General features: G+C 56.0%; 1 protein-coding gene across 1 annotated transcript in view; it reads right to left on the reverse strand.

Moving 5' to 3' along the window:
- Positions 1–644: 644 nt before the first annotated feature.
- Positions 645–22,476, reverse strand: part of NUP210 (nucleoporin 210) — a 108,186-nt gene continuing 86,354 nt past the window's right edge. The window contains exons 27-40 of the mRNA XM_044916245.1: positions 22,222–22,353; positions 20,965–21,123; positions 18,062–18,153; positions 16,050–16,224; positions 14,486–14,661; positions 12,351–12,571; positions 11,111–11,247; positions 8,382–8,499; positions 7,233–7,379; positions 5,234–5,484; positions 4,036–4,252; positions 2,166–2,261; positions 2,011–2,094; positions 645–795 (exon numbers count right to left, since the gene is read on the reverse strand). Of these exons, the coding sequence (XP_044772180.1) occupies positions 695–795; positions 2,011–2,094; positions 2,166–2,261; positions 4,036–4,252; positions 5,234–5,484; positions 7,233–7,379; positions 8,382–8,499; positions 11,111–11,247; positions 12,351–12,571; positions 14,486–14,661; positions 16,050–16,224; positions 18,062–18,153; positions 20,965–21,123; positions 22,222–22,353 (2,106 nt within the window). The 3' untranslated portion in view covers positions 645–694. The remainder of the gene's footprint in view (positions 796–2,010; positions 2,095–2,165; positions 2,262–4,035; positions 4,253–5,233; positions 5,485–7,232; positions 7,380–8,381; positions 8,500–11,110; positions 11,248–12,350; positions 12,572–14,485; positions 14,662–16,049; positions 16,225–18,061; positions 18,154–20,964; positions 21,124–22,221; positions 22,354–22,476) is intronic.

Below are 22,476 nucleotides of genomic sequence, written 5' to 3' on the forward strand. Positions count from 1 at the left end.
CCGGCTCAAGGACATTTTCCTAACTACGATTCCATAGAGAGGCCAGGAGAGGGAGGAGGAACCAGACCCCACAGGACATCCCAATGGTGCTGTGGCCACATCCAGGAGACGTTCCCACGCTTAGTCACAATGGCCCACAGAGGGGCAGAAGGCGGCCCGGCTCCCGGCTCCCGTGGTGAGTGAGCGTTCCCCCCGGGAGCCTGAGCCAGCACGGGGTCCCCACCGCTGCGTTCCTGAGGCTTCTGTGCAGTCACGGGGCCCGCACGTGACACTCATGTCTGTTCCCTCCCCTCATCTCCTAGCAGGAGCCAGACTAGGGGTAAAGTTTTCACGTGAGGGGAACACCCCACAAAAATGAAGTGATTAAAAAGTCCTTTCCCTGAGGCCACCGCAGTCACATCCCCTCCTAGGAAATGGAGCTTCTGCCTGCTCAAAGTCTTGAGAAGAGAGTGGTTCTAGAGACTGGAGGGAAAGAAAAGCATGACTACATGTTGTCCAGAAACCCCAGACAACCAGGCATGAAGGAATGAGCCAGCATCTTCGCAAAGGCTAAGAACGAAACCAAACCAAAGCCAACTGGAACTCCTGCGTGTAAGCAGCAGCTAGCGGGCACAGCCTGAGCTCAAGAATGGAGCAGGCAGCGAGGGGGGCCTGGCGCTGTCCCCACCGCGGGGGCGCAGGGCTGGCCCACCGGCTAGTGGGAGGTGTATGCGGGGCTCCAGAGCCCCGAGTGCGGGCTAGCTCTACGGCTGGGAGGCAGTGCGGTGAAAGGCGTCGGCGACGAGGCAGCGAAATCTGGAGCGGAGAGAGAAGAAGTGAGTGACAGAGTAGATGGGAGACCTCGGCCTTCCTCAGGGATTCCTCAGTGCCCACGTCAGAACAGCCCCTGATAGAAGAAGTGTCAGCCACCACCCCCCTGACCACGCCCCCAGGCAGCCCTGGGCCGGCAGTGTGATGTCACCCAAGGAACAGGTGACGGCCGGACACGCAGAGAGGCCTGGAGCGTAAGCCCTGACCCCCCACAGCAGACCTGTGGGAGAGAGCAAGGAGTGGGTCTCAGGACCACACGGAAGCAGCCATGAGTCCACAGGGCATGCAGGGAGGAGAGCCTGTCCATCTGGGCAGGAGCAGCTCCTTGGGCAGGGAAAGCTGCATGAACAAAGACTCCAATGTGAGCGGAAGAGTCTGGAGTGTTCAAGAGCTAATGCCAAAACTCCGCAGTGGCTCCAACACACAGAGGGAGGAGTGTATTGGGAGACGGGGTTAGAAAAGGTGAATGCCCACTGCCAGGGTGGCTGGGGAACGTTTGTGGAAGGCTATGGTTCTAGGGGTCCAGGATGCATGCGGGATCTTGTCACCCAGGAAAATGCATCTATACACAAAACCATTCTCTTCCAAAAAATTCAGATCCTTTGAAGCCTGGCCATGCCCCCTTAGGCTCAGTAGACACCTGTTCAGGGGAGAGAACCCTCCAATGGAACACAGAAGACATAAGGGTTGCCATGCGCCCTCATGGTCAGGCACTGCACTTCTCACAGGGCGAAGTGTCCCCTGGAGCCGTACAGGGTCACCAGGACCTCAGGGTCACCAGAGACAACCGGACTATGAAGAGGAATGGCCCTTGTGATTTCTCTCCCTCTGGGAGATCCGTCATCAGGCCTGTCCGGAACCCTCACCTCTGAGTCAGCCAGCCCAACCCAGCTTAGAGCCCTCGGTGGCAGCCCCGGTAGGGGGAGCCAGTCCCAGAGAGCACACCGTCAGAGACAACTCCCCGCCGCCAGCCCGCCGCCCTGCAACGACCTGCCTGGGAAGGCTCTCCTCGCCCAGGACTGGTATACCGTTTTCACTCACCAGCTCCCCAATCTGCCTTCTGGGCCTCACACCTCAGCTGCCACTCTTGCCCAGGGCCAGAGCTTCTGAGACTTGGGGTTCAGGGCCCACTTCCTCCCTCAGGACCCCTCCCTCTTAGCCCCAGCCCTGCCTGGCTGCATCTGCCAGGGGGCTACTCACAGTGGGGGCTGTGGCGAGGGCTGGCTCGTGGGGAGAGGGCCGGAGGTGCGGTGAGCTCCCGGGGCGCGCAGACTGTGTGGTAGGCTGCAAGACCACATGGCTGGTTAGAGCTGGGGTGGGGAGCAACCCAGGGCACACAATGCGGCCCACCTCACCTATGATCATGACAGCGGTCCCAGCCAGCAGGGCAAAAAGTGTGAAGAACATGACTTGGTAGGAGTCCAGGAAGTGCTGGAAGAGGGTGGCTCCGTCTGTGATCGATGGAAAGACAAGTCACCAAAGCAACGCACGGAGTTGCCTTATGTCTGCGTGGGTGGCCAGAGGGTGAGGGGGCCTGCCCGAGGCCTGGGGCGGCGTCTGGTCCTGTGGGGCGGTCACCCCAGTGCTCCGTCCTATTCCATCCTGGGCCACTTGAACCGACCCAGTTCCACCCGAGGCCCCTGAGGCCCCGCTTCCTTGGAAGTGGGCTCAGTTTCGGTACCCATTCCAAGGAAGAACAGACCTGTCCGGGGGAGTCGGAGGGTGGGGGCTGCCCAGGAGGCAGCCAAGTTGCCCGGAAAGGCAAGGCAGTGTTGAAAACGTCAAGCCGTGAGCAGCATTGCTCATGACAATGGAAGTCAGGGTTGGGCAAAGGCATTGGACAGGGATACTGCCGCTCTCAGAACTGAGGCCCAAGCACCAAGGGAGCCCAGTATCAGCTGCTCCAAAGCCACCCCTCCTCTGGGGCCCCGCCTCGGGGTGGCCCAGACTGTGGCTTCTTCTTCCATCTCCCCCTACCTCATCCTGCACCCCTCCCTCCCCGCCACTGGGCTGTCCTGTGTCAGAACACATCCTTGCTTGGCAGGAAGGAGGTGGTGGCCTCTTCAAGTGCCCTTAACATTGGTCCCACCCCTTCAGTGTGCTCTCAGCCAGACCTGACCAGACCACTTCCCTGCTCTCAAGAAAAAGCCTGAGTCCTCAGCCTGCCATTCAAGGCTCCTCATGGCCCAGCCCTTCATCCTGCACATCACCCCAGGGTCCTTCTGACTGCCTCGCCCTCCCCCTGGCCACTCCTCCTTCCAGACCTGGTGTAAGCAGCCCCTTTGAACTGCACCCTCAAGCTGGCAGAGGTAAAATTACCCCCTCCGTGTGCCTCCCACTTCTTAAGCCCCATCTTTACAATCATTCCTTTCTTACTGTGTTTATAACCCACGCCCTATCTGAGGTGGCGGGCTTCTCAGGCCTCTGTCCAGCACAGGGGCTGGTACACAGCAGGTGCTAATAATGACTACAGAATCAGTGAATCATCTATTACTGAGCACCTACTGTATGTTAGGTAGGCCCTGTTCTAAGCACTGTCCCCACATACAGCACTTTAGCTTCCAGCTGGGGAAGACCAGTGGCAATCATAGTTAATTGTATTAATTATTCTATAGGCTGACAGTTGAGAATAGTGCTATGGAAGAAGGAAACGGGTTTGAGTGGAAGTAAGGTTCAAAGTTTCCTACTATATGAGCAGAGAATGTTTGAGGGAAGGTTGGTTTGATGGAGGTGGGGGTGGGGGCCAAGGGGCTATCTGGGGGACAGGCATCCCAGGCAGAGGGAACAGTGAATGCCAAGGACTTAGCTGGGGGCTGCATATGTCCCCAAAACAGAAGGAGGCCAGCGTGGCTGGAGCAAGGTGCTCAAGGGGGAGACAAGCATAAATGGGTCGGGAAGGCAGATTATGCTGGGCCTTTCAAGACATTGGAGAGACTTGGGCTTTATCTCCCTCGGGAGGTGGGAGCTGTAGCAGAGTGTTTGAGCAGAGGAGGGGCATGATCTAGTCACATTTCAACAGGATCCCTCTGGCTGCCATGTTGAGAACAGACGGAGAAGCAAAGCACGTGTGGCTGCTCGAATGAGTGATATTCGCTTTGCAGGATGTTCTGCGTTTCTGAGTCGTCCAGTTCTCGACGCCCCCAGGTTCCCACAAACAGCCAAGACCACCCAGTCCAGCCCTCCTCACCCAGGCCCATCCCAGCTGTGCCCCATCCCGTGACTCACGAGGACCAGGCCCTCGGCGATCCATCACAAAGGCCACGGTGACCGGAATGGTGATGGCTTGGTTAGTCATGGGGCTGGAGAAGGTCAGGGCGGTGGACAGAGGCCCCTGGCTGCCGGCCGCGGGATCCGAGACGCCAACTGTGTAGGTGATGAAGCTGGGGAGCCCCAAAGACTTCTCCTTCTCAAAGGCCAGCACAGCTGGGGACCCTGATTTCACCTGGGAGAGATATTAGGGCTGGAGAGGAGCACCCCCCACTTCTGCCTGACATGCTGGGCTTCCCTCCTGGGCCCGAAGGCCAGGGGTGGAGACCCCTCCCCAGGCCCTCTTCCTAGGCAGGTGATGATGCCTGGGTACTTCTGACAGCGTGAAATCTGCAAAGTCAGGGAAGGAGCACAGTGTCTATACTTGGAGTGTTTTTAAGAAAGGACAAATCAATATCATTGAATTCTAATCAAGTGCTCTTTAAAAAAATGCTAAACTAACATGAACTATCATCAAACGCCAACTTTCCAAGGGAACAGCCTGGAGCTCTGTTTATGGCCGATCGCCAGCAGCTCAACCCCAGGGCCTGGCAGACCCTCTGTCACCAGCAATGAATTCATCCCTGTCTCACTCCAAGAATGTTCAGTCATATTCACTGCAGCAAGACAAGGGATGATGAAGCAAACAGTGGAGCCAAAAACCCCTTCACCGCATCACCCCAGATCTTCTCCCAGCTTGCTGGGCAGCAGGACCCAGGACACCATTCACCCAGCATTCAGCAGACGGGGAAACCGAGGCCCAGAGCCAGGGACTTGTCCCCAGTTGTGCAGGCGTCAGTGATAGGTCAGGGATTAGGGCTTTTTCCTCCTGCCCCATGTCAGTGTGCATTCCTGCACTGACTTCCTTCATTGAACATACGAAATGTTCACTGAGCACATGCTACGTGCTAGGGAAGCCCTATGCTAAGTACTGGCCTTGCATACTTAACTCCTGGTTGGGGAAGACTTGCAGAAGTCACAGTAATTAATATAATTACACAGGCTCATAGATAATGGTAATGCTGGGGGAAGGAAGAAGAAGATAAGGCATATTTACATTTAAAAAAAAATTTTTTTCATTTTAAAGAGAGGTGGTCCAGGCCTCCACGTTCCACCTGGGCCTCCCTGCCTCCTGGTCCTCTCCAAGGCCCCCGGCTCGTGCATGGACGCCACTCACCTCCAGGTTTTCGAGAATCTCCATGGCACCAAAGACCTTGACCTCTGAGCTGGTGTAGTGGTTGCTCAAAAGGATTTCAGCCTGGTCAGTGTACAGCCCTGGGCTGAAGGGCACCTCGGCGCCCACGTGCTCTCCTGGGATGTGGATGCCCCGGATGGAGGCGGTAACCAGCAGCGCCGTCTTCTTCATGCTGAGATGCTTCAGCTGTTTGTCTGTCAGCCTGTGCATTGTGACGGAGCAGAGGTACCGGCCTGTGGAGACGAGGATGTTCCACACAGTCCCCTCTCCCGCCCGTGCCCTGATGCTACACTTTCTCCTGGCAACTCCTTCTCATCCTTCAGAGCCCAACTGAGGCATCACCTCCTCTGGGACCCTCCAGGGACATCCCTCTTTGGTACCCCTGGTCCAGCCTGGACACGCTTTCTGTGACCAGCACTCTTGCTCGCTCCTTTCTCAGAATGCTCTGGTTCACCAGATCCGCATCGCCCTGACATTCCCTGGGGTGGGAAGGCGTGGGCCAGCTCCACATCTCAGGGCCCAGCCGTCCTGGCTCAGAGGGACGGTGAGTAAACGATCAACAGATACCTTGACCCAATGCTGGGCTACAGGCCAGTTGGGGCTGACTCCCAGTACGGCCTATGGCCCCAGATACAGCAGAAAGTTCTGGAAAGGCATGGATTGGGACGATTTTGATACCTGTTGGATCCTCCATGCCTGCCCTGGGTAGACAAATGAGTTAAATGGACACCGTCAAGCGGGGCCCTGGAGAGCCCCCCAGTCTGGAACCAGGGTGCTTGTGCTGGAGTCCCTTCCACGCCCAAGCCAGCCAAGCATCCCTCGGTGAGTCGGCTAGTTTCCCTCAATAAAGTGGGAATAACATCGCACCCCTCATGGGGCCACATTCGCGAATAAATAGGGCACGGGACCCCCAGGTGCCTGCTCCGTGCCCAGCCGTGCGCTTGGGCCCCACACACGATGTGTCCTGAGGACACACCTCCTGCGTCTTAGGCAGCGGCCCGGGTGCTGACCCGAGCCATGGGGCGCGGCAGGCTGGGCTTACGGCCAGGTGTCATGCTGATGCTAACTCCTCCTAATTAAGACTGGGGGGCGCCTGGGTGGCTCAGTTGGTTAAGCGACTGCCTTCGGCTCAGGTCATGATCCTGGAGTCCCAGGATCGAGTCCCGCATCGGGCTCCCTGCTCGGCGGGGAGCCTGCTTCTCCCTCTGACCTTCCTCCCTCTCGTGCTCTCTGTCTCTCATTCTCTCTCTCTCAAATAAATAAATAAAATCTTTAAAAAAAAAAAAAAAAAAAAAAAAAAAAAAAGACTGGGCAGCATGTTCTTGGAAGGAACTGAAAAGTGGGCCAAACACTCATCAACAGTCATTATCATAATGACATTGGCATCTACCATCGAGGACTCGGTAACAGGAGTGTGTGCCGGGCACTATGCTAAGCAGGTCGCAGGAACTATCCTACCGAACCCTTGAAGTGCCCCAGGAGGGCATTCCTCTCCCCAGGTTGTGTTGGTGACACTCCGCATCACCTGGCCCACATGCCGGGGGCCCAGGCAGTCGCTCCAACCCCAGGGCACCAGCCTTCGGCTCCACGGGCCGTGGAATGGTGATGCTCGGACACACCATGTGGGCCCAGGACCCTTCCAGCCCCGGCTCGTTTGCACCACTCGGCCCTGACATGCGGGCAGGCAAGGCACCATCCTGCCCAGGTCACAGAGCCTCAACACCCACTGGCTCTGGACCTCAAACCCAGCTTTTCCAACTCAGAAGTGTCCTTCTTGCTGCATGGAGTGGGGGCTGCGGAGAACGGCCACCACCCAGCACAGGCCTGCCAACCCCTCCTGGTGGCCGGAAGGGGCCAGTGGCCAGAGGGGTGGCATCAGTCCTCGGAGCTCCCGACAGACAACGTCCCTCTATGCAGAGGGACAGTGAGCCGAACACACCCAAAGGAGCCAGTCTTCCCACTGAGACCCTTGCAAACTCACCCAGAGTTGCGTCAAATCCTGGCTCTGCCGTGAAAACGTCACGTGCTGGGAAATCGAAGACGTCTTGCTTGAATTGGAGCTGGCAGCTAATGAGGGATTCTGGATGCAGAGTCTCCATGATTTCCCTCTGGGCAGGGGAGCACTCACCTAGAGACGGGAAGGGGGTGAGAAGGGCATGGGCCAGGCCCACCTGGGCCTCTGTACCTGCCCGCGGAGCCCCAAAATGAGGAAGCGAGAGCAGGCCGCACACAGGCCGGTGGGGCTGCAAAATGACGCACACGGGGTGCCCCAGGGCTGCCCCAAGCTTCACGATGCTGCCACAATTTACAAAAGCTGAGGACAATTCTAGGGAGGAGGAGGGTCATTCTGAATCGTGGGCAGTTTCAGATCTGAATCTGAGCATTTGGGCTAGAGCCTGCATCCAGCGGCCCGGCAGATGGGTTGGCCCACTAATGTACGTCATCTGTTCCTGTCAGCAGGGGAAAATGGGCAATTTATTTCTGGACATCAGGAGGGCAACAGTTCCCCACTAATACACTGAGTATCATTTCTGCAACTGCACGGTGCTGTCCCCGTGCACTGAGGTAGGAAAACAGAGGTTACTGGATGCAGTAAAGCTGCTTCATCAATCAGAACGAGAACAGCCGTATTTAATTCTACCAGTTAAGTGGTTAAAAAAAAAAAGAAAACCAACCCCAAAACAGCCCGTATTGATGTATTTATTTCTGACAGCTGGTGTCCAGGGCTGTCATAGGCAGGGGACAGGGTCGAATGTTCTATGCATGACTTGGAAGAGGTAATTACAGAAATCAAAATCAGCAGTGAGGCCTGCTAAGTCATTACTTTCTGGGATTAGTGGGGGTGATGTGTGGCTTTCTTTACTCGGTGCCCTAGGGCTGAAGTGGCATTTCCAGCTCAGACACAGGCCGTTTCTGGGTGCCGGGCTCTTTTAGGAAGATCTCTTTTCATGGTCTCCGCTTGTGGAGGACTCGGATTTCTAAAAAGCTGGAAGGAATGGGCCAGCAGGGGTTTAAATGCTCTCTCTGGCTTTGGTGTGAGTTTGAGTGGGAAAAGCAGACAAAACCGCAGCAGAGTCCCTGAGCCCAGTTCCCCCCCTCCCCCAGACCAAGCAAGCCCCTCACTCTCTACCTCTCAGGTTAGAGCTTCTGTCTCCCACGGTGACAGTCACCTTGGAGGCCTCCTGGAAGCTGGTCTGGCCTGGGCGGACGGAACGGGCTACGATCCTTTGAGGGACACCAATCACTATCTGGGGAGGGAGCCGAGGCAGCTACACTGAGCACCGATCACGTGTGGGCTCCATGCCGGCCATTTTCCTGACCTCACCCTGCTGCCTGTTTATGGGCATGGCCCATTGCACAGGGGACAAAACTGAGGCTCAACATCTGGAAGACCTGCCCAGAGGTGGTGGAGCTGGGGTTAGACCCCGGGCCAGTCAGACTGCAGCCTTGCCCTCTCCCGCTGAACAGGCTGCTTTTCCTGAACAGCGGAGCACGAGCTGAACGGCAGGCCTGAATTCATTCAACGGTTTGGGGTGAGGCGCAGAGCTTGGCTCCCGTGGAGGTTGCCATCACTTCTCTGTTCATCAGTTTGGTTAATTAGTCTTTCGGCAAAGAGCGAAGGCGCTGTTTTACTTTACGGTCATTTATTCAAAATAAATCACCCTAAAATGCAACTCACACAGCCTGAGTAGGGAAGGCTCCCCCAGACTCAAGTCTTCCCAGGTTTTTCCCTGCCCATCCATCCCCTTTGCTCATCCTGCACTGGCCACACCCAAACCCCTCCAGCTGTGTGCCTTCCTTAAGCTTCCACCCTCCCCTGCAGAGCCTAACCCCATCAGAGCCGGACCCCTTGCAGGCCCAGCTTGTGTCACCCCCTCTAGCTGGAGGTCTGTCTACCCACCTCTGGGCAGGCACTCAGCACTTCCTGCCTCCCAGGAATGTGATCTCCCTAAGAGCCGGGATGGGGTCTCACTCCTCCCCAAAGCCCACGCAGCTCCCAGGGCCATGGCTGACACAGAAGCATAGGCAGGCCCCATCACCTCCAGACTCACTGGTAGGCACCTGCACCCCGGCCCTAGTTCTTCACATCTTCTCCTGGACTCCTTCTGACCACCATGCTACCGTCTTCTTCCCCGTTCCTCTTCCTCCTCCTTCACACCTTGCAGAGGGGGCCCAAGGCCTTGCTCCTCTCCCCTCCTGCTCTGGTATGTTCTGCATGTTCCCATCCACTCTCAAGTCTTCCAGAACCATTTCTGTCCTTAGACCCCCACCCCATCTCCAGCTTTCTGCCCCGGAGCTCCAGAAACACCTGCTGCCTCACCATCAGCCCCACATAGAGGAGCTGCAACCACCTCAAGCTGGCCATGTCTCAACTCACTCATCTTCCACCCACGCTGGCCACTCCTTCTGCATCCCTAACCTCCCCCCCCCCACCTCCGGTCAGGGTGAAGGACCAACATCCACCTTGTCATCCAAGCCAGACCCCGGGGCAGTCGTTCCCAAAGCCTCTTATTCCCTCATTCCCTACTTCCAAATGGTTTTCAAGCTCTGGTGACCCCGCTCCTTAATCTTCCCCAAACCCACCCTTAGTTTCTGGCCACCCAAGAGTGCCAGCTGAAGGCCCATCCTCAGCCCCCTGGCTGGCTACCCTGCAGCTCCTCCCCCTCTCCTGGGCTCTTAGACTGCCAGGCACCGGGACCCGTTCTAAACCTTACCTCTGATCTAGATCACTCTCTACTGTAAAAAAAAAAAAAAAAAATCCTTGATGAATCCCTCCTGGGTTTGGCATAAGCTTCCACCTCTTTGCTCTGGAATAGTAACAGTTGCAGCTGATACCTACTGAACATTTGCTGAGTACCATTCTAAGTGTTTCACATATGTGAGCGCCTTTAATCCTTAACAACACTCTTCTGTCCATTTTACAGACAGGAAAACCAAGGCACAGAGAGGGGAAATAACTTACCCAAAGCCACACAGCCTCTCAGTGGCCCAGCTGGGATGGGAACCCAGGCAGCCTGGCCCCAGAGCTCACATGCTTAACCACCCCACAGAACTACCTGGAACCCAGGGTGGATCACGATTGCAATGCCAGCCTCCATTCCCCCCCACTGCCTAGGTTCCGGCCACCAGGGCTGCGCTCTCGAGCCCGGCACACCTTTGCCTATGCCATGCTCTCTCATCCAGCTCCCCACCGCCCCAGCCCCTGCCCACTCTTGGCGGCTCCTCCCGGGAGGGCACAGCTTCATCAGTCACAAGGTGCCCCTCTCTGGGACCGGCTCACCCACTGCACAGCCCCAGCACTAAATATGTGAGCTATTAGCTTAAACTGCTGGATTCGATCACGTGCACGCTGGCTCTAAAATGAGACACATTTGGAACACAGCCAGACGTTGCTCATTGATTCATTCTCAGCTGGAGATAAATAGAAGAGAGAACGGTTTTGTTCGCCTCCAGAAAGCGTCAAGAGGTGACTTGCCAGGGAGGCTTAACTTTGCTGGTGACGCCACATCACCGTGCTGGCCTGCCCACGCCGAGATTCCTGGGGAGACGCCCCCGGGGGACGCTCTGGCCCTTCCACCAGAGTGCATGGGAGCCGGGGGGCAGGGGGGGGCAGCCACCCCAGGACATCAGCCCCTGTCATGGCACCATTTTGAATGTGGGGAGGCGGGGGCTTGTGCAGAAAAGGGAGCTTGTTCCAATCCCAGAGGCAGTAGGCAGCGGAACCCAGACTCCTGACTCCGGAACCTGACCGCTGGCAAGCTGCTACCGCTTCTTTTCTCGAGAAAAGGGAGGTGTTCAGTATAGAAAGCTAAGGGTTTCACCCCGAGTGGGTCAGCCACGTATGCCCCGAAGCCCCACCTCCTTGTAGGTCCTCAGGTACCCAGCAACCTCGTAGTAAACCGTCACAGATCCCGCCTCTCGGGCCACAGCCACGCCTGTCCTGGGCTCGATGTGGAGGACGCTGCTGGCCGAGGAGCTCCAGGTTCCAGAGAGGCCTGGGAGAGGAAGCCCTGGCTGTCACTCACCGTTCCCACATCCGAAACTGCGGCCAAACCCTGTGCCCTGGGTGACCGTGCCAGCCGCCTGGGGGCCCCGCCCAGCCCCATGCTCTACACTGCTGCCCTGGGGGCTCACTCGTCACCCTCAGGGTAGAAGCCATCCCACTGGCCTCGGCACCCTGGCTTGGCCCTCCCCCGCCCCCCACCGGCTCCTGGCCGTGGCCACCTGGGGCCACCTGCAGGTCTAGGTCACCTGCTCTCTGCACAGCTGCCACCCTGCCCAGAGTGAACCTCTGGCCCTCCTTTCTCTCCACTGCCTCCCTGCTTGCATCTCCTGATCATTCCCTTGTCCTGGGATGACCTGGGAGCAGGCCCTCCCCACAGGACCGCCCCTGCCCACCCCCAACTGTGTCAAACAAAGCTGGTGTCAGGCTCAAGAGCCAGTGCTGGACAGTACTTCTTAGTTAAAAGCCAATCACATTATAGAATATATACCACAAAATAACAACCACATTCTATTTCTGGCACATTAGATTTGTTTTTCTTTAAGGGCAGCGTTTAACTTCCTTTCAAAATGAATTTAATTAGATTAAAAAAATAAGGAGTCACTTGGAAAACCTGAAACAAAACAAGTAACGTAGGTCATGGATATACAGGTGGTGTGGGAGCGGCTGAAATCTGGAAATCGTGGAACGGGCCCAGTAGCTATTCTTTGCTTACATTTCCTTTCGGAGGTACTCTGTCCTACACTGTAACCACTAGCCACGAAATGCATTCAAATGAAACAAGTAGCTCCTCGTCGCATTAGCCACATTTCCAGGGTTGGATTGTGAGTGCCCCCCGCGTTAGACGGTAGATACAGGGTATCTCCGCAGTGGCAGAAACTTCTACCAAATAGCGCTATGTGAGCGCAGGGCTGGCAGGCTTGGTCGGTAAAGGGCCAGATGGTACACGTGTCGGGCTGTGGACACGGGTTCTGACGCCTGCTCTTGAACCTCCGATGAGCTCGGCTTGTCTTACCCTTACAACAGGAGCCCGCTCCCATCTTCGTGACTGCCTGGATTCAGAAGGGTTCCCCGGCCAGTATCCACCTCTCTTACCTTCCAGGCCGACCAGGACTGTGGCCAGACAGAGGACGTCCCCCACCACCACCGCTCCGGACAGCTCCGGGGAGATGGCCTGTTGGACAGGCAGCGGGACGAAGTCGGAGAGGCCCACGTGCTCCGAGTCCCACACGCTGAGCAGCGTCAGGCCGACGCTGACGGTGCGCACGACGCATGTGTTGTTGGTGGTGCCCTTCCCAATTTGCACAAACTCATCTCTAGGCACAGGAGGGGGAGGCAGGCTCTCAGTCTCAGGGAAGGGGCGCACGACTTCAGAGGGAGAAACACACTGAGTCCCCTGCCTGGTGAAGCTTCTTGCTGACCGTGGCCCCAGATGTCCCCTGGCTCAAGTTTCCCAAGCAGCTGCTGCAGATCTGGGGCCACCACAGGTCACATGAACCTGACCTCCTCTCCTCTTCCCTGGGAGGAGCCCATGGCCCACAGCTGGGGTGGCCCGGCGCACATCCCCATGTTCCAGAGGGGAAGGCTGAGGCCAGAGGGCAAAAGGTTGCCTACAAAGTGCTTGCCAATCCCTTCCCAACAGTGAACTGGGACACTCTCGGGAGGCACGACCTCTGCCCCCTGCCTCCTCTGTAAAATGGGGATAAGAATGTACCCACGTCCCAGGCTTGACGTAAGTGTGAAACCAGGTTGGTGGCTATAAAGCAGTGAGACCAGGGCCGGCACGTGGTTAGTGCTTGGTCAACACCAGGCCTGGACTGGCTGGCCTGAGGGGCAGGGTCTCTGGCTTCCTCCCTTTCCTCCACTGTGCCTTCTGACCCCTGAGCCCTGACTGGTCTCCAGGAGAGGTGCTCCCACCACAAAAAGGCCAGCGGGACTTCTGTGGGGTAGCTGAGGGGTTGGGAGGACCCGCCTCCACTTCCTCCAGGGTAGCCTAGGTCTCAGACAGATGCACGGCCCATACCACGTGCACGGAGCTCCATGGTTTGCCAGAGGCCTTTGCGACTATGGCCTCAGTTGATGGCCCTGAGGACGAGGCAGGTTCCCCACACAACAGGTGTGGAGATGGAGGCCTGGAGAGGTGAGCTGCCTTGCCTAGGAAGGGCCCACAAAGGGCAGAGCTGGGGCTTGAACTGGGTCTAACCCCAAACCCCGGTCCTTCTACCATGCTACGTCCCCCATGCCTGGCCCCGGGTATGTGAGCAATAGGGGACAAGTCTGTCGCAGGCCTGTGGGGAGGCCAACTTACAACGGACACCCACACCTAGATACAATCTTCTGCCCCCCATGCTCCCTAGCACCCCTGCCCAAGACCCTCCTTCCTCCTGTGCCTGATGCCTCTCTCTCCTGCTTTTAGCTGGTCTGCAGGCCCCTGGGGCAGTAGTTCTCAAGCTTTAGAATTGCCTGGAAGCCTCCTTAAAAGACAGAGTGTTGGGTCCTGTGCACTTGCATTTCTAAGGGCTCCCAGGTGCTGTTGGCGCTGCTGGTCTGGGGACCACGCTTTGAGACTCACTGTTCCAGCAGACCCAGTCAGAGGTTTCAGCAGGCCCAGACTGAGGCCACGGCTCTCTTCCTGCTCTGGAGAGCACCCTCTCACCTCACATGAGGCCTGTGGCTGCAGCTGTATTTCCAAAGAGCCAAAATGAATTGCACGTGGAACCAGATGCGACCTGGTATTCAAACCCACTTCCTGGCTGTGTAACCCTGGGCAAGTGGCTTGACCTCTCTGAGCCTTGACAAACAGGCTATAGTGAGGCATCAGTGAGACACAGGAGAGGCAGTGAGCGTCAGACTCCTTCCTCACCCGCACCGGGGCGCTGGAACGTGTGCGTCTCCCCTGCGGGGGGCTTTCCCAGGCACACACAAGTCTTACCACAAGCCCTCCAAGAACCAACCCCGACACTGTGTCTCGCCTCCTGGCCAACAGGGCACATTACCGATAGCTTCCTGCCACATGGTAATAAAGGCTCTGGGCCCCGCTTTCTCCTCACTCCTGCCTCCTGGCCGAGCCCAGGGCTTCCCCCTGTGGCCCTAGAGGTGTGGCACGTCCCCTCCTCTTGGCGACTGCAGGTAACAAAGTCTCCTTTCAGTGGCACTAGGCTGTCCAGTTGCCATCCAGGTACAACTGAGGAACGCCTTCCAGTGAGAAATGAGGGTCACCCACAGCCTACCTGTTGGTTGCAAAGCTGAGGACCGAGTTGTGAGCATGGAAGATGTCTCCGGAGTTGTCATGGAAGTGGACCGTGAAGGTCAAAGTTGTTCCCAAAGGCAGGGCTGCCAGAGCCTCCTTGTTCTGGGTGTGCAGGGCGGGGCTCATGGAGATCCTCAGGTAAGAAACTGGAGACACCTGCGGATAGTGAGCAGGTGTGGTGGTGACCACCCTGGGAACCAGCTTCCCCAGGACGAGACGTCTGCCCCCAGGCGGGTCACCTCCCTCAGGAAGGACCGGGAGCTGGATCGACTCGGGGGTCACGAAAGAGGAAAGGCCTTGGTCTCCTGAGTGTCCCAGCCTAGTGATGAGACTCCTGCCTCCCCACACAGCAGGCCGGGCTTACGAAAAAAAACCCAACCTACAAGAGTCAAAACCCATGGCTTTGAAAAATTAGATCATTATTCACATTTGCAAAAATATCCCCTGGGCTTTGAATGTTTGGTTTCTCTGGGAAACCTGGCTCTCCGGGTGTTTTAAGTGGAAACAATGCCCATTTGGACTGCAGAGGAGGCATTAACTGGGAGCTGCTGGGAGCCTGCAGATGCTCCAGGGAAAGCAGGATGGGGAGGAGGGAACCCGAACTCCAGAGATGGAGGCCTTGGTCCCTTAACTCCAAGTAAAATCTATCCTGGCCAGAACTTTCGCCCCCTCAAAAGACCTAATTTCTGGGATAAAGATCAGTGGGTGCAGTGACAGGTATACAGCTGGTGCTCAATACATATTTGCTGAAGTTGGGTGAGCAGTGAGTCACTTCTACTTACTCAAAGAGTAGGGTGGAGGGTTCCCACCTTGAAGCAAAAAGGCATTAATTAAGGAAGTAGGTCTGTGACCCCAGCAGGATCTCAAACTCGAAGTCACGCATCTCGTCTGTCACTCAGGATTCAGAATGTGGCTAGGAGGAGGTACAGGTGGGAAATCTGGGGGACCTGACCCAAGGACGCCCAAGGAGAAAGTCCCTAGCACAAAGGAGCACGGAATGGCGGGGGGGGCATGGTAAGCATTGTGATGAGGCCAGGGCACACAAACCTGAGTCCGGCCCACGTGGGTTAGGGCCCGACCCTGCCTCGCAGCCACCGAGAGTGACTCACTTCCACTAGGAGTCTGTTTCCTTGCCTGTAAAATGGGTTAGTCACCACATACGTAATGCAATGATTTCTGCGCTGGGTGTCTAGCACACGCAGTCACTGCTCGTGGGCACCGACCATGCTCCAGGTACCATCTGTCCTGTCAGGACACGGGGGTGCCAGCCCCAGCAAATCACAGGTTTCGCTGGGCCTCAGTTTCCCACTCTGTGAAATGAGGCCATTGCAATCAATAACCTCTAAGGAACTTCAGCTCTGACATTCAGAAGATGCTATAGCTTTTCCTCCAGGACCTCTGCCCCCAAGTTATTCTTCAATAAATTCTTCCATACAATTTCTCAGCTGGAAGGTGAATAGATCCATTTTACAACTGTGAGGGGAACGTTTTTACCTCAACGCTCCTGCTTTCATTACTCCAAAAGGAGGAGAACACGATCCTACCTTCACAGCAAAGATGATGGTTTGGTTGGCCCCGAAAGGCTCTTGGGCAGTCACTTCAATTGTGGATGTCCCGATCATGGACCCTGATGTCACGAAGCCTTTCTCGTCCACATGCACCACGGGAACCTTCTCTGGCCCATCCAGGACGCGGTAGCTCAGAGATGCTGCGCCATCCCTTGGGAAAACAAACAGACCCAGTTTTTCAGAGCGTGGCTGTGGGAGCAGGTCTTGGTGAGGGGACCGGCATCCCTGCCCTGAGATGCAGCCGTCTGGGTTTCCCAAGGGCTCCTGGAAGAAGGAAAAACCTGATCCTGGCTCTGCTATTCATTAGGACCCAGGTGGGCAGCCTAACTGCAGCCTCCTCAGCCACCCATGGGAAACCTAATGTGGAAAACTGATGGTTCCAAGGAGAGCACTGCTTCTGCGAGAAAAGACTGAGGGCTAAGCTGCTCTCATCCCTTGCATGGGACTTTTGCTGTAAAAGATCTTTTCTGGGGCAAACGGTTTCCCATTTACTGACAGAAGGCAGCCTGGCACAGTGGAAAGAGGATGGGCCCCGAAGTTGGGCAGATCCTGACCACAGTCCCAATGCCCCGCAGACAGCACATGCCTTGAAGCATCTCGTGTCTCCTCTCTTGGCCTCAGTTTCCCCAACTGTAAAAAGGGAAGCAATGGTCCTGCCCTGTCCTATTTCCAAGGGCAGGGAACAGGATGAAAATGGGCTACTTGCTCAGAAAATGGTTCGTAAAGCTACTGATGATCTGCACTGGGTAGAAGACAAATTCTACAGTATTTTATACTCTCACATTTATTATATAATAAAGAAACAACAGGAAGGAAATGTGTTCAGCCCCCAGGGCTAGCCTCCTCACCTTGCTCTTTGCACACAGCCCTCCAGACCCTCCTCAGACAACGTTAAATAAGTATTATTGCCTCTGCTTCAACTTTCTCCCCCATCACCTACCCCTTCCCTGGAACCTGCAGAAGTCCTGTTCATCCTTCAGGATGAACTGACCCAGCTCAAGGGGCGCCTGGGGGGCTCAGTCGGTTAAGCATCTACCTTCGGTTCAGGTCACAATCCTGGGGTCCTGGGATCAAGCCCTGCATCCTGCTCAGCGGGGTGCCTGTTTCTCCCTCTACCCCTACCCCCTGCTTATGATCGAGCTCTCTTGCTCTCAAATAAATAAATCAAATCTTAAAAAAAAAAACCCAGCTCAACCATCTCTATCTGACATGACTCCCCTAAATCATCGCACAGAAGGCCCTTCTTTGGGCTATGGCTTAACCATTATACCTTGTTTGATTGTTGCCCTTATGCTGTACTCCTCTCTTCCCCACCAGAATGTCATCCAACTCTGTTCCAGGAGCCTAGCACACAGCCTGGCATTTAGACACTGTGGCTGAACGAACACCACATGTATGTGTTTCATGCAACATGCAAGTACCCCTGGGGTCCTCAGAGCCCCCCCACTTTGCAAACCACAGTTCACATGCAAGTCATTGCTACCAAAGGCACCCCACGTGAATGCAAGGCAGGAATTATACTTGCAGACACTGATGTACGTCCCCACCGAGTGGGGATCTGGCTGAGTGCAGGTCTGGGTTGTGGCCCAGAATTTGCATTTTACCATGCTCCCAGATGATGCCCATGCTGCTGGTTCAGGAATGATACCCACCGAACAGCAAGTCTTGAAGACAAAGGGGCATTTGAAAATTTAACTTTTCCAAGGTGGTACTTTTTTCCCTTTGGAGTCGCGGACTTGAGCAGTAGGCATTAAAAGCTTTCTAGGTGACAGGGAAGAAAAGATGGACCCCCGGGGACCAGTGATGTGGAACAGCAGGAGAAATCCATGGGGAAGAGAAAGGGGAATGCAGAAGCCGCACCCACTTCACACCGAGAGAGACGCAGTTCTCTTGAAGCATCCGCGGCTCCTGACAACTTTGACAAATGAGTCGTCGGATGTGGAGCGCAGCTTCTCAGCCCTGCTGCAAACAAGCGCTGAGTCACGTACCTGTTTGTCTGAAGCTTTATAAATGAGTTGGGTGACATTAATATTTGTTCTGCTTCTATTTCAGGGTTCAGCAGCAGCAGCTTCTCGAATACCTGGAATGGAGGGCAAGGTTTGCTCTCTGGGATGTGCTGGAGTCCCGCCCAGGCCCCTGCTCCCCTCCTGGCAGTGCGACCAATGGGGCCCAGAAAGGAGGAACACTGTTGTGGGCACCTGCCAGGCGTCAGGGGATGGGATGTGAAGGGTGGACTTTTAAGAGAGGCCAGAGGTGTGATGAGAACAAGCGGCAGGCTCATGTTTGCGCAGCCCGACGGCGGCTGCTTCATGGAACCAGGGAGCACGGGCCGCCCCCCAAGTTCCCGTGGTGGGGAGATCTTTATGGGCACAGAAGGCAGTGTACAAAATTACAGGGCCCAGGGTCTGGCTCAGCTGCTCCTCACTGTGCCCATCTCAGAATAAGTCCCATCCGCCCCTTGGCCCTGATCTTCCTCCCTCTTGCCATGCTCTCCCAGGAGCTGCACAGGGTGGGGCGGGGCGTGTCATTGGACCAGGCTGGCCCATGAGAAACCTGGTAGTATTGGAGCGAATCAGATCGAATCTGATCCTCACTTCTCAGGAGCCCCGAGGCCTTCCACAGCTCCCCAGCCCAGGGTCGCAGCTCTTACAGGAACTCCAGACCCCTCCCGACAAGCACCCTAATTGCCCACTGCCCTTCCAAGTCCCTTTCTCTAGGGGGCCTTGGGAGGACCTCCTTTGGCATCCGGGCCTGGATGCTGAACCCAGCTTTGAGCTCCCCCTCTGGCTTCTGATCTTATCAGACGGGCTGGATGCGAAGGGCCTGGTTTTCCAAGGAAACCCCCTCCCTCCCAGCACTGCTGGGTTCTGATCATATACATAAGCCTAGATTTCCTCATCTGGAAAATGGGTCTAAAACCATAATCCTTGCCATGTCTGTCTCAAAATGCTGTGGGATTTGTGTGGCAACGTGAGCGGCACTTCCTAAATGGTGAATGATAAATGATCTCTGGGAGCGAGATGGGGTTCTGGTTTCAGGGGGTCCTTCCACCAGGCAGGGGGTGCCCAGGGTGGAGCAGCCTCGCTGGTTCTGACTCGGACACACACACACAGCACAGGAAACACACCCACAAATAGGTTTCCTCCTGTTTTTCTTAAATGCATGTGCTTTTTTGCCCCTCTTTAGAGGGAGGGGAGGGTGTAAGAGCGATCTAACTTTCCTGTTAACTCAAGTGTCAGGAAAGCAACAGTGCGAGCACCAGGGTCAACAGCGACGGACCCGTGGCCTCACCACCTGGGGGACAATGACGGGGAGGTGTGGGGCCGGCTCCATTGCGGGGAGGCTGCTTCTCATCGCCTGCTGATTCTGCCACGTGGCAAGACGCCCCATCTTCAGGACAAGCTGCCTACTGGGTTTTTAGACAACATCTTCCTATTTTTAAATGTTGGCAACAAATAAAAATTGTTTCAGAGCACTGCATGAACCAAAGCAAATACATCTGTGGGCTAGATCCAGTGTCTCGAAGTTTCGGATGTACTCAAACCTCCAGCTGCTGTCAGCTAGGGAAACCGAGGCACAAAGATGTTAAGTGACTCAAGTGAGGTCACAGAATTTGGAAGCTACAAAGCCCCGTCTTTAATCCCATGAGAGGCGCCAGACATGATTTCATTTTATTTTTAACTGGGAAGAATGTATATTTGTATTTGGGTCTGTGTAACTGTATTTATCCACGTATGTGTGTACGTGCGTGTATATATGCGTTGTATCAGTGTGCGTACATGTGCATGTGTGTATGTGTCTGTGAGTCTGTGTATGTTTGTGTGTCTGCGTGTGCATGCATGCATGCAGACAGAGGTGAGGGGGTTGCTAAATGGGTGTTTCTTTCTTTGAAAATCTTTACCCCTGACGAGGTAAGTGTCTAGTTTAGAAATGGCTTATTTCATCTTGAAGAGGAGGCTTGAATCTGTTTCTTTCTCATGATATTTAAGGGCGACTTTCAGTTTTTCTTTGCAATTTAGGGGGACCCAGAGGTTACTGAGTCCCAGATGAGTAGAACAGGGCCCTGTGAAGCTAAAAACGCTCTTCAGAAGCAACTTGTCCTTTCCCTAGTTTTAGAGAGGGGCCCCGAAGGACAGGGGAGGTAGGAGGGCAGGCTGGAGAGAGAAACATGGGTGCTGAGCCCCAGGTGGGAGAAGAACCGCTGGGCTCTAGGTCCTGACTCAGTGGTGTACCCCTGGGGGTTCTGAGCAGCCCCCCTCCCTCTCTGAGGCTCGGTTTCCGTCTGTGAATCAATAGATCACACTGTCTGCCAGGCCGTCCACACAGCACAGCCCTCCAGGCCTTTCTGGGCCCACCACCCACTCACCGTGACCTGGAGGGGCACTTTGACCCCTACCCCCTCGGGCCGCAGACTCATCATCAGGCAGCAGCGCCCTGCTGGCTTCATGGGAACACCTCCCAGGTGAAACAACACTGGGAAGTGGTGAAAGGCAAGCCTGCCTCCGTTAAGTGCTGAGTATTTGTGAAATAAACACAGTTCAATGAATGCTTCATGATTTTCCAGCTTCTTCCTACTATGAAGGTGCCTCAGACTCTAAGTGCAGAATTATCTGCTATTTGGGGAACACACTGAGCTATTTCAGACCGCCAGGACTTTGTACACACCATTCCTTCCACCTGGCCTGCCGGCCACCCGCCCCCATCCTGATGGCCTCGGGCAGCCCCAACTCTGGGCTCCCACAGCACCTTATATACTCCTGATCCCTGCAGGCCAAGAAGTCATCAGGTGCACGGGCGGTAGCAGGGCTGATGCGGGCCTGAATGACCCTGGGGTGGGGGGGGAGCACTTGCTTTCCCTCTAACGGTGGCTTCTGCCCCCCTTGCTCTTTACCTGGATTTGGATCTCATCGGTGAGTTCTTTGGTGAGGCCATGCAGCTGCCCGGCGGTGGGGTCCAGAGCCCTGACCACCACCCTCAGCCCGGTCCGGCCTTTCACTCGGCCGTGCACGTTCATGGCAAAGTTGTACTGTGACGGAAGCCGTAGTGAAGCCTGGAACAGACACCAAACACGTTCTCAGGGAGGGTTTGGGGCCCTCTACCCCTGACAGCTGCCCGCCTGTCCTCAAAGCCTGCTGCCTCCCCGCTCTGGCTGGGGCCCGCTAACCCCAGCACCCGCGCAGCATGGAGAGGTTCACAGGTGCAAGTGGGTCATGCTGGGTCAACCCAGCTGGGCAGGCCTTCTCAGAGCCTTTAGTGTGTGGAGTGGGCGATGAACCAAGAGGGATGCTAGGCTTGGCAGTGTTTGCCTGAAAAGCCCAGCACATGACATGTCTGTGCTTAAGGAACAGTCTGGGGAAGTACCTGGTCCCGGGGACACCACCCTCCCCAATCACCCCCTCCCTGCTGTGCACAGATAAGGCAAGAAGAAACCTCCCCAAACCACCCCCCACTTGGGTCTCGCATGACCACAGCCCACCAGGGGTGGCAGACTGGAGTCACCAGGGCTGGCACCCTCCCCCATTTCCCCACTGGCTCACTGGGTGACATACACCAAGTCCCTTCCCACAGATGGGCTCCAGTCAACACGAAGAGGGGGTCAGTAGCTTCTCTTCCAGCTCTGAGGTCTGAGGAAAGGCCAGGGTCCCTCTCAGAAGGGCTAAGGGGAGGGGAGTTTGCCCTCAGGGGTAAATCTGGAAAAAGCCCCAGGGCTGCCAGGCATCACCTGAGAGAGAAGGTCCGAAGTTACAGACTAGGTACCCTGACCAAGACCCTATGATCTTCTGGAACTTCTGTGACCTCCCCACAAGGCTGTCATTTTTGCTGCCTTCTGAAGTCAGTCACCTACAAAGCCCGTCTGTAGCGCTTAGCAAGTACATGCGTAGAGTGGAAAGCGCTGCGAGGAGGGAGAGCTAGGAGCCCAGATTCCTGGACAGGAGAGGACTGGGAGTGGAGGAAGGACACCAGGGAGGATGGTGTGGTGGCAGCATTTGCGAGGTGTCCCGCTGAGCCTTGAGAGAAAGAATGGGGCCGGGACCGGCCTGGGAGTGAGGGTGCAGACCCCACATGCAGAAATATGGGGAGAACCCTCCCTGCGCCGGACACTGGCGCACATGGGGGGGCGGGAAGGGGGCCCAGGGTGGGCAGTTACCTCATGGTGTCGCCCCCGGATGTCCAGGATGTCCCGCTTGGTGACAGACCAGTGGAAGGTCAGGCCTGGCACAGCATTGCCAAAGGAGAAAGGGTTCTGGTTGTTGGTGATCCCGGTGATATAAACAGGCATCTGCAGGAGAGAATCCAGGCCCGTGACCACCGGAGTCCCCCTGCCGAGAGTGTCCCCAAAAGCCCTGGGGCACTGCCTGACCTCCCCTGGGTCCTTTCCTGTCTCCTTCATGCCATGGGAGCT

Source organism: Neomonachus schauinslandi, chromosome 1, assembly GCF_002201575.2.
Source record: "Neomonachus schauinslandi chromosome 1, ASM220157v2, whole genome shotgun sequence".
Taxonomy (NCBI): domain Eukaryota; kingdom Metazoa; phylum Chordata; class Mammalia; order Carnivora; family Phocidae; genus Neomonachus; species Neomonachus schauinslandi.